Source organism: Athene cunicularia (genome assembly GCF_003259725.1).
Source record: "Athene cunicularia isolate RWA chromosome 19 unlocalized genomic scaffold, athCun1 chr19_part1, whole genome shotgun sequence".
Classification (NCBI taxonomy): domain Eukaryota; kingdom Metazoa; phylum Chordata; class Aves; order Strigiformes; family Strigidae; genus Athene; species Athene cunicularia.
Window position 1 is genome coordinate 4454791 of NW_020799124.1, and position 14581 is coordinate 4469371.

Below are 14581 nucleotides of genomic sequence, written 5' to 3' on the forward strand. Positions count from 1 at the left end.
AGGAGGTGGGCGGATCAGGTGTGGGCTGGGGTTGGGGGGTGCCCGGCGCCCGCGGGGTTTTTTCTCCATTTGTGTGCAGGAAGGTCCGGAGGGGACGGGGGTGGGGGTGGCCCTGAGAGATGGCCCTTGCAGGGAAGTTTTTGGAGAAATCCCAGAGCATCGGTGTGTTGGGTGTTGATCCCTGTCCTGTAGGTAGGAGGAGTACAAGTTAAAAAAAAAAAAATTAAAAAAGGGCCGGTTCTTCAAAATCGGCCACTTGGACGCTCGGCCAGGAGTGTGTGAGATCCTGAAGATGTCAGAGCTCGCGGGTTGGAGGTGCATCGCGGCCGCCTGCTCCAGCCCCACGTTGAGATTGTCAGTGGTGGGGAGTTGTTGCTGATGCTGACGCTGAATTATTCATATAGGACCTGTAAACATCCCCAGCTTCTGTCATCTCTGGGCTGCTGGAGGACACAATGGAAGTGGCTTTTTCTAGAATTATTCTGACTTGATGGTAAAGAACTTTGTACTTACTGATTTTTCTGTACTTAAAAAACTGTGGGTATCAAGTCGGTTGCAGTTAGACAAGATTCTAGATGGACGTATGTACTGTTAGACAGGCACAACTAAGTAGGCAGTCTGAACGATCTATTTTCCAAACCCTGTTTCTTCTTGTTTCACAGATATGGTCTTAGGTGTATTACCTTTTCGTGACTGTAAATATTGGTGTAACCTAAGAATATAAAAAAAACAGGACAGCTTATTACCACGAGAAGGGGATATCTAGTTCAGAAGACTTGGTTTTGTGGCAGTGTTCTTGTGTTATGCAGTATTTTTACGTATAGCACTCTAGTTATGAACTGCTAGAGCTCAGATGGGGATTTTTATCCTAGGCAGTATGATTTGAGGGGGAAAAAACCGGTGCTATTATAAAAAACGTTAGTATTGTGGTAAGTAGGATGGCCATGGGCACAGCATAAGTGCCTGAATAAGTGGACACATAGCATTGTGTCACTGCACATGAGGACCATGCAGATCTGTTGCAATTTTGCACCGGAATTTTATTCTGCAGAGTGTTGTTATTCCTGATTAACTAAACAGTCTTGACATTTGGAAAGGAAGTATGTAACATTTGAAGTGGATTTCTAGTTAGCTGAAATCTTGTGTTGGGGGATGAAAGACCTTCGTGCTTATCCCAAGGATTCAAAAGTTCAGAGGAAACAAGCCAAATACAGTGTCCCTTTTTGCGAAAGCATGGTTAATTTTTTCTTGACTTAGCTTTTCTCTGATATAGTATAGGCTGCTAAGGAAAAAAAGTTCGGTTGTGCTTTATGTCCAGTATAATTTCCCTATTTGAAGTAATGCTCTTTAATATTGGTCACTAAAATATCTAAACATTACTGAAACGCAGGAAGGGGCAGCATTTTGGAATCGTCTGAGAGTTATAATGTGCAAATTTTAATGTGTGGAGAGGATGTTACAAGTGTTAACTTCTCTCTAGCTTGTTAATTACTGTACAAATCAATTAAAAGTAACTCTTCAGATTGAAATTACATGCACAAAATCAGACCATATTCACTTTTCTACATTGTGCTCTTGATGATTTATTTTAAGCACGCTGTCTCTTACAGCCACTTATTTTAGTTCTCTTTCTGGGCATACATGTTGTGATCTAAAGGGACCTAGAAAACTGAAAAACTGTGGTAAAAGTAGGGCCAGACATTAAAGCTTCCTTTCAGTTTCCCTGATCTAGTCTCCTTCCACAGTTCTTGTGGTTCTCTAACTGGATCTTCTGAGTTATTTCATTTTTCAGTTACAGCATGAGTGAGAGATGCTCACAGGGAATTGACTCTGCTTCAATTACTGTTAAATGTGTAAAAGTAACTGAAATCTTCTGTATTTTTTTCCCCCTGTATTACGTTCTTAATATTGGCATTTAACTTACTCTTTCAAAGCTGCCAGCCAAAGTTTGGGTGAAGTGTTTTATTCCTCTTCTTTTATGCTTGTCTGCAAAATGGTTTTAATGGAGGTTTTTTTGTGTGACCAAAAATACTATTTGGAGTTCTAGTGTGCATAGCTACTTAAGATTTTTAACAATTGTTAAAATTGTTAAGAAGGGATCTATGCCTTGTGCAGGTGCACTGCAACACAGTATAATCTTGAGAACAGACTAGTAACCAGACAGTGGTTTCATAATGCAAACAAACGTTTCCTGGATGCCACTCTTGAACTCTCAGAGTCATTTAGTCAAATCTGAATCCATGTTTCAGATGACATACTATTAACAGAATGTGTTACCTTGTCTCTCTACTGTAAGTGTTCAAGATAAAAACTCTGACCTATGCAAGACTGCTGTCTGTAAATATTTATGTTGTGCTATTTCTAAATTATGCAAATAGCCAGGAATGAGCTGAACGTATCTTCCATTTTAGTTTCTCTCTCCTTCAATGATTCTCCATCTAGTAATGATGTTTTGTGATTTTTCCTTCCTCTTCCATGCTAGTTCTGTGTTTATCCACCATCTGTTAAATGACTACCACAGTCTGGACCTACTGGAGCTTAAGTTTAGTGAGTTGGTATGCATGCAGAAAGCTCAGTCTTACCTTGGAGCTATGTTTCCTCCCAGTATCCTAAGAGAGATTTCTATGTCCTTGAATAGCTTCACATCTAAACCACATGTGTAATGTTGCCACTCCCAGACTGATTTGATAAGCATTTTTTTCCTTCATGCTTGAGGAGGATGTTGGTCTATGTGGTTTTGAAGTCAGTGACTTCACCTGCTTATGATTACAAAGGGTATTGCAAAATTAAGATATTCTATTGGTACAAAGATGCATTAGCCATCTCTGAAAAATCCTATTGTTCATTACTCTCAGCAGTAAAAAATTCAGAATTGAAATTTTTATGCAGAAGATTACCTGGACAAACCGTTGACCAGGGTTTTAAAATTCTGTGCATGTAACTAGTCTTGGGTAAAACTGAAAATGAAAACACATTCACAAATATGGTGAGGGAAAGAACACCTAGAAATGAAAAAGGATGAGGTAAATTGTAAAATATGGTGTTTCTTTTAATACTTCCTCTTGTGAATGTATGGCATCTCCTTTTGTGCCATACGTTCCTCGTGCCTTATGCTGTGCTGCATGGAAAGTGCATTTGGCTAATTCTCTTTGTAGTCTTCATGAAGTCAGCAGCATGCTGGTCCCGTCGAGAGTTGAAAACAGCCCCAGTAGTGTTCCCTGTCTGCAGAGCCCAGGCCACACGCTCCACGTGAAACATCTACTGGGCTGCTACTGGTGGGCTTCCTTGGCAGAACCTGGGGCTGCTTTGAAAAGCAGATGCTCTCCTAAATGAATTAAAATACATTCATGTTTCAAGGAAGATGTCTAACAAACGTGAATATAAATCAACTAGGAAACCTATTGATTCCTGTCCTGTTTGTCAGTGTTAGAAAGTTAAGCCCATATAATTTCATTACAAGTTCAAGTGCTGTTTGGCAAACTAGAGAGGTATATTATTACAGTTCAGCTTTTCTCTTCATCTCATTAATAGTAGGGTTTTTTTTGAAAAAAAAAAAAAAGAGGAATTAGTTTAAATTAAAAAAAATTGTATCTACTTGGTTATCCACTATAGAGTTTTGTCTCAGGTTCATATTCTTCAATGCTTGTTTCTGGTTTTATGCTAGCTTGAAATGCTGTATTGACAGAGAAGGGGTGTCTGGAAGGTGGGAATTCTTCCATATCATCGGTTAATTTCATGGCTTGGCTTTCTTGGAATGTTATTCTGAAAACCTTTCTTAATAAATGTGGTCACTCATCTGTTCCATTAAAGCCATTATTTGTATAGGTGCTGATGTTTCACCATGGTCTCAAAGATCAGAGGTACGCATATCTAGAACCTTGAAGTTACGTGGTTTGAGTTGAGTTTTTTTCACAGATACGAACTATTACTTATATAATTCATAGTTCAGGATATCTTCCATTCTTTGCCTTTTTCTGTGACCAAGAAGGGGCTGTTGTGAGTCTCAATTGGAGTTATCTTTTTATATTGTTGCATTCCCTGTGAAGTAGAACGTCTCAAACTTAATCATAAATGTAGTCAGAATAAGACCCTGGTGCATTTCCTGTGGAGTATCTGAATAGAGCTAGGCATTGCTTTTAGGTACAGTAAAAATTTTTTCTTATTTTAACCTTATTGTGTTTTTGGCTAAAATCTAGATTTGATTTTATCTGAGCATAGTCAACCAAGGAGAGTGATGAGGCTGATACTTGGTTTGTTCTGAACCCCTCTTTGTGGTTTCTCTTATAATGCATCATAGTTTGTGGAACTATGAGTTTAGTCATTATGGATTAGTCAAGTTATATTTCCTTTTTCAAACCAAAGCTGCTTTAAAAAAGCTGCCACTACAGATATGCTTTTGATAATGACTGCAAGAACTACAAGAAGAAGCTGGAAACTTAAAACTGTGACCACATAATTTCTTGTACATTGTATGATGTTAAAAGCAGTTTTACGTGCAGACTGATTAACAGTGGAGGAATAAATTCGTGTGCAGTAGCTGTTTTTAAAGTGCTTATGCCTCACTCCAAGAGAGAGAAGCAAAAATTGTTCTTTTGAGATAATATTTTATGTATAGTGTGTGATATTTATGAAGCTCGAGATCATCATGATTATTTCTAAATCATAGGTAAAATGGGAGGAAAGAGGTCAATTTGAGTAAACCTCAGTGTGTTGTTGGACACTGACTCTTGAGTGAGGATGACTTGCCAAGGAAGGTTGACATAGTTCTTATCATTGCTGTTTGCATAGCATTTCTTGAACCTCTTGCATGCTACAAACTGCTATGTTGGAGGATGCTTGGGTTGGTTTCTGTTTCACCTGATAGTTTTGTGGGTGAAGTTTGAATGCTTCAGTTGATGTTTCGTAACCAGTTGAATTAACCCTGTGGCAGGGATGGAGTCCTTCAAAAGGGCTAAGGTAGATGTCTGGGGTTTGGGAACTACTGCAGTTATCTCAGAAAAAAATGTCTCCCCTTGTGAATGGGAGACCTTATCTGTGCGGAGTTTGGACTTTGTAGGGTTTGTTTTGGACATTCAATTCTATAGATTTGGTTTCTGGTCTTTGACTCATGAAAATTTTTTGTGGTGTACATTAACTGCATGCTGTTTGCTATATTGGAACAACCAGGAACAAGAATCAGGTATTGCTGGGAAAACTAATATGTTTTAAATGTCTTTAGGAAATAAGCTATCTGCTTTTCTATGATATACTTTTAAAACCAGAAAACCTTGTACGGTTTGTACCCTTCTTTGGTTTAAATCATTGCTCAGTAGTTCTTCTAGTCAAGGAAATATCTACATCCTTAATTTCCATTTCTGGATGGAGGACTTTCTGCTAAATCTTTTAGATAGTTTTGGTGTTACTGTGATCCTCTGTGGCAGAAGAGAGCTGGGTAGACTCCTTCACAATCAGTAAGTGCTGTTCCTCGATAAAACTCAGGAGAGGTTTCTTTGCTCAGGGATTCTCTGTACTCCAGTGTGTTAAGGGTGTGAACTGTTGAGCGGATGCTGAAAATTTGTCATTTGAAATTTATGTGCTCATCACCCCTTTTTTTTTTTTTTTTTTTTTTTTTTTTTGAGGCAAGTGGGTAGGTGATTAGAAACTTCCTAAGATGTTAATGTAGTCTTAGCTTTTCCTGTTATGATCCCCCATATAATATAGCAAAGTTGTGTATAGCCTGGGTCTTGATATCATGTCTTAGCAACTTTTCTTTAAGCTCATAAATTACAGGAGAGATTAAAATAGAATTTCCTGGAGAAGAGTATCTTGTCAGCTGAATTTGATCGACCCCATTTTGGTAGAGCACAAATTCTATTTGTATTTGTAGTTACCTAGCAGGAGAGAGAGAGAGAAACTGTTATTTAAAGATGAAGTATAACAATGTGATCCTGAGATTTGGCAACAGTTTTGTTGTAAATTGCATATGCAAGTATGTAACCGATATTCACCTTTTGGAATGGCAACAAAAATGGTTTTGAAGTACTCTTTTAATACTTAATATTTAATGTTCCAAAAGCTATTTCTTAAGTACTTTAAGGAATTAAGTAGTCTGTTAATGGAGAATCTTTTTCTATTAAAATTTGAATTTAAATGTTTGGATTCTTTAGCTATGTTGTTGTAGATGGGAAAGTCTTTCTAGTATAGAGTAAATGTGACATCTTGAATTGACAGCTGTAACGCTCCTTGACTTCTGTCACTTCTGTAATTAGCTAAATTAAAATATAGAATGCTTCTGTGTCATGGAGACTGTCAGACACTGTACAGCATAATTGTGAGTTAATGCTTTGGACATTCAGAAATAAGACAATATTTTATGCTAGTGGAAATTTCAGGGTGTGAGAAAAGCCCAAATATCTGAATTTGACCTTTCTTAGCATCTTTTTTCAAATACCCCCACTGCTGTATTTATGGCCTGATTCATATAACAGTAATAATTAATGGAGAGAATGTTATTTAGTGTTACTAGTAAAACACCCTTATAGATGTTAATTTTTTTACTGTGTTTCTAGCAGGGATAGAAATAGCAATTTTTACGTCGATAACCCTGTGAGTAGAGGGAGTGCAGCTACATGAGATGAAATTCTCAGGAATTCATGGTATATTTTAAATGTCTGTCACAGAAGAAGGAAAGACATTTGCACACGCAGAATTGTCATGGAAAGCTCTGCAGTTATTGTTCTCAATTTGGAGAAAATAGGTTCATTTTTTTCTAATCATTCTAACAACATATGCACGTATGCTTTGTGAGCTTCAGAGTATTCTGCAACATAAAACTGAGTGGAAAAAGATTAAAGAAAGTGTGGAAGAGGTCCTGAACTTTGAGAATGGTGTCTGTGTTCTGCAGAAATGGGAAGCACAGTATTCTGGAATGTGTTTAAATAGCTGTTACCTAAATTGTCTTTAATTTCAGTGTTGACCTATTAATATTTTTTGCTTGTAGTGTGCAAAGAATGTTTTATCTTTTTGGGGGGTATACCCATCAGATTTGCTTACTTAGAAGCATGACTCTAAGCTTGGATATTGCAGCTGGAATACACTTCCTTCAGTTCTTGTTTTAAAGCACAAAATCATCTTAACTCTGCTCAGGAATCAACCTTCTGGTAGGTTCTTGAATAAAAACCCTGTATCTTTTAGGATTGTTTTGTCTAATGATCCTGTAGCTAATTTTCTCACCATCCCATTCCACAGTACTTTGCAGAACTTTGTATAATCAGACTTAAGGGCTAACATAAATCAGTTTGAACCTAAATTTCTTTGTCACCAAATTTTCTCATTGTTTTTCTGAATAAGTGTCATAGGACTGTGCTGATACTTGGATGTTAAGGCAGTGACTGAAGGACTAGTAACTGTTCTTCAAGTGTCTAGTACTTTTTTAGTTAAGACTTCTAGACTGCTAAATCAGTCCTAGCTTGTAATGGTACTGTTAAAGTTCTGAGCATTGGAGTTTTAGATGGTAAGTAATACTTAGCCTTTTACTTTGTCTATTAGTTTGAATAAATAACTTTTTACATGGAGCTTGAACCCATTAAGCTATTTTTAGAAATCTGCCAGAAATGCACGTGTTAGTATTTTCTTGTGCATGGCATATCCCCAAAATGCAAATTTGATGTTTTTGCTTGAGTGTTTGAACAGATTTATGATTATCTGACAAAATAACAATACTACTAGTAAGTTTTGCAAATCTAGCACTATGCTTCAATGGTTTTACTTACGTGACTCTTAACTTGTAACAGTGTGCTGTTGTATGTGAGTTGGAACATTGTGTCTTGAAGGTACAGACCCAGGTCTGTAGCTCATGAAATCTAGTTACTGTGGTTTAATAGGTTGGTCCTTAAATATGGCCTGTTTTGGCTTGTTTTTTTCCATGAGATTGTTTCATTACCTTTCATAAAGTGAAATCAGAGAAAGAATTATTCACAAGTATTGTCATCACACTTTGGATAAAGCCTTTCTCACCACCGCTGAAACAGTCCCTTCATTTTCTCGCCAGAGTAAACTTTGAATAAATATCTCTGAATTAATTCTGTGATTCACTGTAGATCCCCTGCGTAAGGCAGAGCCTTCCTTGTTCTGCCATAGGCTAGTTACATCAGAGCTCAATTTTCTAAGGCTGCTGATTTTAAAAACAAAATCCTCCAACTCCATTTAAGCCTTATATGACTGTAATCTAATTCTTTGCACTATTTATATCACACGTAGTTTGCTCAAAAACAAGATGAGGAAAATTCCCAAAAGGTTGTGAAATTTAATTAGCAAATGTTGGTTAAGTACTTCAAGATGGCATGAAAATTACTCTAAATGCAAAAGTGTTAGCTTGTTTAGTATATGTGAAGAAAAATTGGGTCTACCCATGCGACTGGTCTTTTGTCCATGAAGGTGAACGGAAGAGTAGGAGACGGGCTACTCCAGCAATCGGGGCTGTGGCTCCACAAACAGCGAGTAGGTGACTCTGCCGTCATCTGGCCTCTTGACCCTTTCCCTTCTGCTGGCATGAACATTTGTGTGGCTATGCGTTGAACGGTTTTGGGGAACTGGCCTGCTAAAAATAGTCACAGTTTTTAGCCTGCTGTATTTTCCCAAGTGAAGAACCGCTTTTCTTGGGCAGTGCTAGCTTTTGCCTGCTTACAGTGATGCAAGACTTGAATCTTATTTCTGATTCAGTCACTGAGTATTTCCTGGGTAGTCTTCGATAGATAACCTTTCTGTGACTCATTTTCCCTTGTGTCTACTGAAGATAGTATGTACTTCTGCTTTTCACTGAAGCATTTTGAGATCTGGAGATCAGGAGATATTGTTCAAATTAGTATTGCCTCATAGAAACCAAATCTGAAATTACACTATGACTGTTGCCATTATAATATCCAGTTCTAAATTATTTTTAACTTATTCAGAATTCTCTGCATATGACAAATGTAAGTGCAAGCAGTAGCTTTTAAGGAGAAGTCTGAATCAGATCTGTTCAGTAGTTTGAGCTGGCCAAAGAGAAAAATATCATTATACCTTTAGAAATAAACATTGTTATTGCCTGAGAAACTCAAAGTAACACCAGGCCGAGTATCTCTTCATGGTTCCTGAAACTGTTACCTCGCTGAGAAAAAGCAGTGAAAAGAGTATCTTCAGACTTAACAGTTTCATGTTTCTTTTTTGACTCTTTGCTCCTGCTTTTCCTGTAAATTTTTTTTTTTTTTTTTTTTAAATATTATCCATTTGACACTATTGGGTTTCCCCATCTCTTCTATGTTTTGCCACAGAGTCTGGGAATGTCAGTGAAGTGGGACGCTATAGCAGAATGGACTGGATTCTGAACTACAAACCAAGAAATATTTCTTTCTGCCCCTTCTAATTGTCAGTATTCTGTGATACAGACTATTTGCCAGCCTGGTTGGCAGCTGTATGAAAGTATTCATGACCTAACTTTGTAAGACATTTAAGGCAGAATTCCAAAGTCTGTGACAGGTCTTGCAAATGTTTATATGAGAAACCTCTGAAATTTGCAGAATAACATGAAATGGTATGAAAATACTCATCTGAAGAATAGAATCTTGCTGTCATTGACTGAGCAGAGTTGGAAGCTGTTTTCTGGTATTGTAATTTGTCAAGGGTGCTAAAATTGAAGATGACCAGCCTCTGTTCTGGCAGAGAAGAGGGAACCAGTGGAAGGATCAGAGAGGCAGAGAGTTGATAGCAAGGACCTTTAAAGGAGGATTCTGTTTGGATTTGAGTAGAGCAAGATGAAGTTTGTCATGACTAATGGAAGGATACAGCAGTGAGGAAAGCCTGAATGAGGTTGTTTACAATCTACACATACAGTTAAAACTTTATGCAAAAGGACAGCTGTATTTAAACATAATCTGGATGTATGGGACTTGGAGAGTTTACAGCAGGAAGCTGGCATTGCCCTCACTGACCAAGAAATAGATTGATGAAGAATCATCTGTGTCCACTGGATATATGCGAGCAGATGTTGAAGAGAGAGGCAGATGCTTTTAGATGAAAGGTCATAAGGTTGCCTGCAGAGACATAAAAGCTAAAGTCAAGTACTTATATCCACAATTGCAGAATTGAAGTAGTAAAGGAGAGATGAGCAGAATGTTGGTGGTAGTTCTACTGGCAAATATTGGCAAAAACTACACACACAGACACACACACACACACAATATGGTAGAGTGTAAACAAGCTCATACTATAGGAGACTGGGAGATAAGATGGGGTCTGCAGGGTATGTGGAGAGGTCAAATTAGAAGAGCATGCAGGGACATTTAAATGTCTGTAATGAGAAAAGGAGGGTGAGAGGGTGACAATATTGTACTTCAGTGTCATTTTACATGTTGTTGTACTACAGTGCTGATTTTGTCTGGAAAGAAATGAGATCCTGTGCAGAATCCCTATCCTTTAGTTCCCTCTCCATTGTGTAATTGCCTGTATGTAACCATGTATTTTCCTCTACTGTTACTGCCCTTATCTCTTCCTGCTGTTGTGTCAGTTCCCTTGGGGAGGAAGAAGAATGCACCCCCACCAATGATAACTTAATTTTTCTTTTTTTTTCCCTCTCTTCACTTCCCACCTCTTATTGACTGCAATTATAACCTTAATGCTGTTTTGTTGCCTTCATCCATTGGCAACTCTTCTTTGTTTCACTTTAAAAAAAATTATTATGGTGCTATGAACATGATTGTACTTGTAGCTCTCAGTAGGAGGTCCATGAGACTGGATGTTTTCATATGTATTATGTAAAACTTGTAGGTTATGAGATAGAGAGTTTGAGTTAACGTTGTTGGATGGATGAAGGATGTTCATGCTTGTGCACCATGCCCCCCTCCTCTCCTTCATCTTTCCGTGTCTAGCACAGAATCTGGAGAGATGGTCAGGACCTCTCATTGCTGTTGGTTGTGAAAGTTTCTTATATCAGTGAAGATTTCAAGACTTAACAGTCGTAACAAAAACCTAACAATTGTATGGAGAAATAACCTTTATAGCATCATACAAAGTGAGTGTGGATTGAACTTTCAGCACCTGTGTTAATGATCAGCTTGCAGGCTGGACCGAATATTGAGGAAATCAGGAGAAGATGCAGCTTGACAGAGAGAAAATAGAAAGGACCTTGAATCATACAGTAGTTGGCCTATATTTGTGTGTGGTGATCAAGTGGTTGCTTTCTTGATCCCTTCTGTATCGTCAAATTCTTCAGATCTACCTGCCTGTGGTCAGCATGTCAGGGAAGAGAATAAGAACAGGATGAGTATTTATTGAACTTTCCCAGAATCTGGTGTACATTTCTGGCTCCCTGTGCCTCAGAAGGGGTATCACAGAGCTGGAGAAAGTTTGCAAGTGGTTGACAAGGAACAGGCAAGTAGACTAGGATTCTTCAGCATAGAGAAGATACAGCTGAAGGAATATTATAGAAGTCTGCAGAATCACTTGCACAATGAGGAGAAAAAGAATATGAAAGAGGGGTTTTGTCTGTTCCGATGTGAAAAATAGAACTGTCAAGGGAGGGTAGCAGGTCCAGAGTGAACAAAAGCTGATGGTTTCTTATGAGAAATGCCACTAAACTGTAGAAATTCTTGCAACAAGCAGTTGTGAGTGCTGAGAGTTTATACCAGTTCATAAAACAGCTGGACAAACCAATGGAAGAGAGAAAGCCATTAAGAAATCTTAAACAGAAAGGCTGTGACTCAAGGAATCCCTGAGCCACAGGCTGTGTCTTGGGGAGCCACTAGAAGACTGGGGAGTTTGCTGGGAAAGTACTGGCATGTGCTCCCTACATGCCTGCTGCTGGCCATTGTCAGTCGCAGCATACTGGGCTAAAGGAGCTTTGATCAGATCCAGCATTACCGTCTTTATTCCTTACTAAAGTTTTTAAGGTGTAGCAGATGTGCACATATATAAAATCCAGTTAGTAATTTTCCACATATTTATGAAGACTGCATATGGAGCTGGTAGCACAAGTTCAGACATCAGAAATTCATCAAACCAAGATTTGTACTTTTGTAACCTTAAATTGTTTGAGCATCCTTACACCTGGAGCCAGTTGTTCATTTAATAATAAATGTTCACCAGACTGTGATGGAGTAGTTATTGCAGTAGTAAACATTTAATTGAGCTGACGGTTAGCTATATGGCGTAGTTTTACATTGACTTCCACAGAAACTGAGAGAGAAAAATCAAAGGTTCTCTTTTCACTGTAGCTTGGATTTAGGAATACATGTGAGTGTTCAAGTACTATAGCTTGCAACTGTCACAATGTATTTTAGCTGAAACTGCTTGCTTTGTGACACTGTTTCTTGATTAGATGGAAAGTATATGACTCAGATGTATTAAACCATCACATAGTTGGAAAAGATGTACTCTAATGAATGCAGTATGAATGATGAAGCACAATAAACGTTAATGGTGAAGAATTCTGTGTTAGAACTTGTCACCTGGATATGAATTATAGGTACTATAATAGATATGTAGGTACTATAATAGATATGTAGGTACTATAAAGCACACCGTGATCTGTAGCATTGCTTTGAAAGAGAAACTATTATTTTCTTTGATTTTTCATATCTGAAAATCAGGCTTAAGAGCTGAATCTAAATTTGTCTCATTATCCTGATAGCCCAACATGTAAAGCTTGCTTTGTTTGATGGATAGGTGAGGGGAAAAAAACCCAACCAGATCAGGAATGATAAAATATGTCAGATAAACCTCAAGATCTCTTTGTATAGCTTGCTGTGTCTGATCCTTTCCTGAGGTGAATTTTGTCTATTGACTGTTAATGGAAAATGTAGTTCAGAAGTATAACTTTACACGTGATGTTTGCGAAAGGCTGCCGCTTAATGCGCTTTGAAATGAAGCCATCTAGGCAGGGATCAACAGTTACTTTATTTGAAGGTCTGATATGTCTGCCAGGCTCTGGACCAAAGGTTGAGAATTTGCTATAGGTCTGATAGAATTCTGTATTTAATATATAGGCTCCAAGCATTACATCTTTTGAGCTACCAGAGAGAAATATATTGTGTTTAAAAAATATGTATGTCCTGCTCTTTTGGTTAGAGTCATAATTTACCTGCTCAAAGCACTGATGGGTGCAGTGTTTAATCAGTGTCTTCTGATCTTCAGCATCTGAAACTATACACAGCTTCATAGATGCTCAGACTTTATAAGTGAACTTGACTGGATTTTTTTCAGTTTTTAAAATCTTCCCCAGATCAGTGTGCACTTCAGTTTTTGCTGTTAATCTCGAGCTGGAGAAGACAATAGAGGCAAAGCAGTCATTGAATGTCAACTAAGCAGGATTGTTTTAGGGCTTCATAGTGTATTCAGTTTCTGGCATCCTATATGAGACAAACTATGCTGTCAATTGAAACAGTTGGGTTTTTTTTTTTATTTGCGACCGCCTTTTTTACTACCTTCTTCTGTAAAGCTGCTGTTAGATGGTAATAGTATTTTAGGGCTTGACTAATACACTGTGGTTTAATGAACTGTAGGTGGCATTGAGTAAAGCACCCCTAACCTGGATCTGAAAGTACGGAACACTTCATAGAGCCCAAAAACTGCAGAAGAAACAAAAGTGAACTTCATGTTCTGCTAGAGAAATTTACTGCAAATAAAGAGTCCATCTATAGACTATTACGACCTTTAAATAAATGTTAAAAGTGACCTACTTTTCTTTTAAAATCCTCCTAATTCAACTGGTAACTGGTAAAAATGATGTATTCCGACAATATAATCCTCAAATCTTTGTGTAGACAATGCTGACATGTCTCATTTTGAGCCCATTTAAGACCCGTTAACATGTTTCAGACTAGAGTAACCTATTAAATAAATACATCAGGAAAAAGCTTTTACTGGTAATGGTTGTTTTGCTTAGGTGACTATGGCTGTAATGTATTGTGAGTACATCTGGTACTTCAGTGCTTATCAGTGATCTTTTTTCCTTTAGGCGGTTTCCTAGAAACATGATTGCTTACTGGTCTTGATCTCACAGCTTTGTGAAGACTTCTTCTCTGATAATGTCAAGTTCAGGCTACCCTCCTAACCAAGGAGCATTCAGCACAGAACAGAGTCGTTACCCTACTCACTCTGTCCAGTACACCTTCCCTAGCACCCGACACCAGCAGGTAAGGAGACAGGAGTGTTACAAATTTAGTAAGAATGTAGTTTGGTTGGTTGTTATGCCAGATGGGATTTTATTTTTTTTTTTAAACCAACGTAATACAAGTCGTTCACATTTGAAAATAGTGGAGTTGCAGACCGGTATGTCCCATTGAGGAGAACTGCCAGTGTTGCTTAGGTAAATAGTTGTGGGGTGGTTGGATTTGCTTTGTTTTATTTTGCCCTCCTTTTTTTTCCTTTTTTTTTTTTTTTTTTTTTTTCCCTACTGAAATCACTGAATTTTGCTGCTTAAAGATTATGTATCTGCTTTTTTACTTGTTTTTTGACAGAAAACTTAGTTTTATAATTCTTTTATAATCCTTATCACAGGGAATAAATATAAACTTCCTAGTTCTGTCATTGGTTTCTCATAGTTTGAATAAATTCATGAGAGAATAAA

The 14581-nt window shown here is 37.8% G+C and overlaps 1 protein-coding gene across 2 annotated transcripts in view; it reads left to right on the plus strand.

Annotated features, from left to right (window-relative positions):
- The first annotated feature begins 141 nt into the window (after window positions 1-141).
- The window catches only part of NCOR1 (nuclear receptor corepressor 1), a 70497-nt gene continuing 56057 nt past the window's right edge, over window positions 142-14581 (plus strand). The window contains exons 1-2 of one of the 2 annotated variants that reach the window (XM_026861517.1): window positions 142-493; window positions 13970-14147. In XM_026861517.1, coding sequence (XP_026717318.1) covers window positions 14040-14147 — 108 coding nt within the window. In that variant the 5' untranslated portion in view covers window positions 142-493; window positions 13970-14039. The remainder of the gene's footprint in view (window positions 494-13969; window positions 14148-14581) is intronic. The other variant, XM_026861518.1, reaches the window with a different exon arrangement.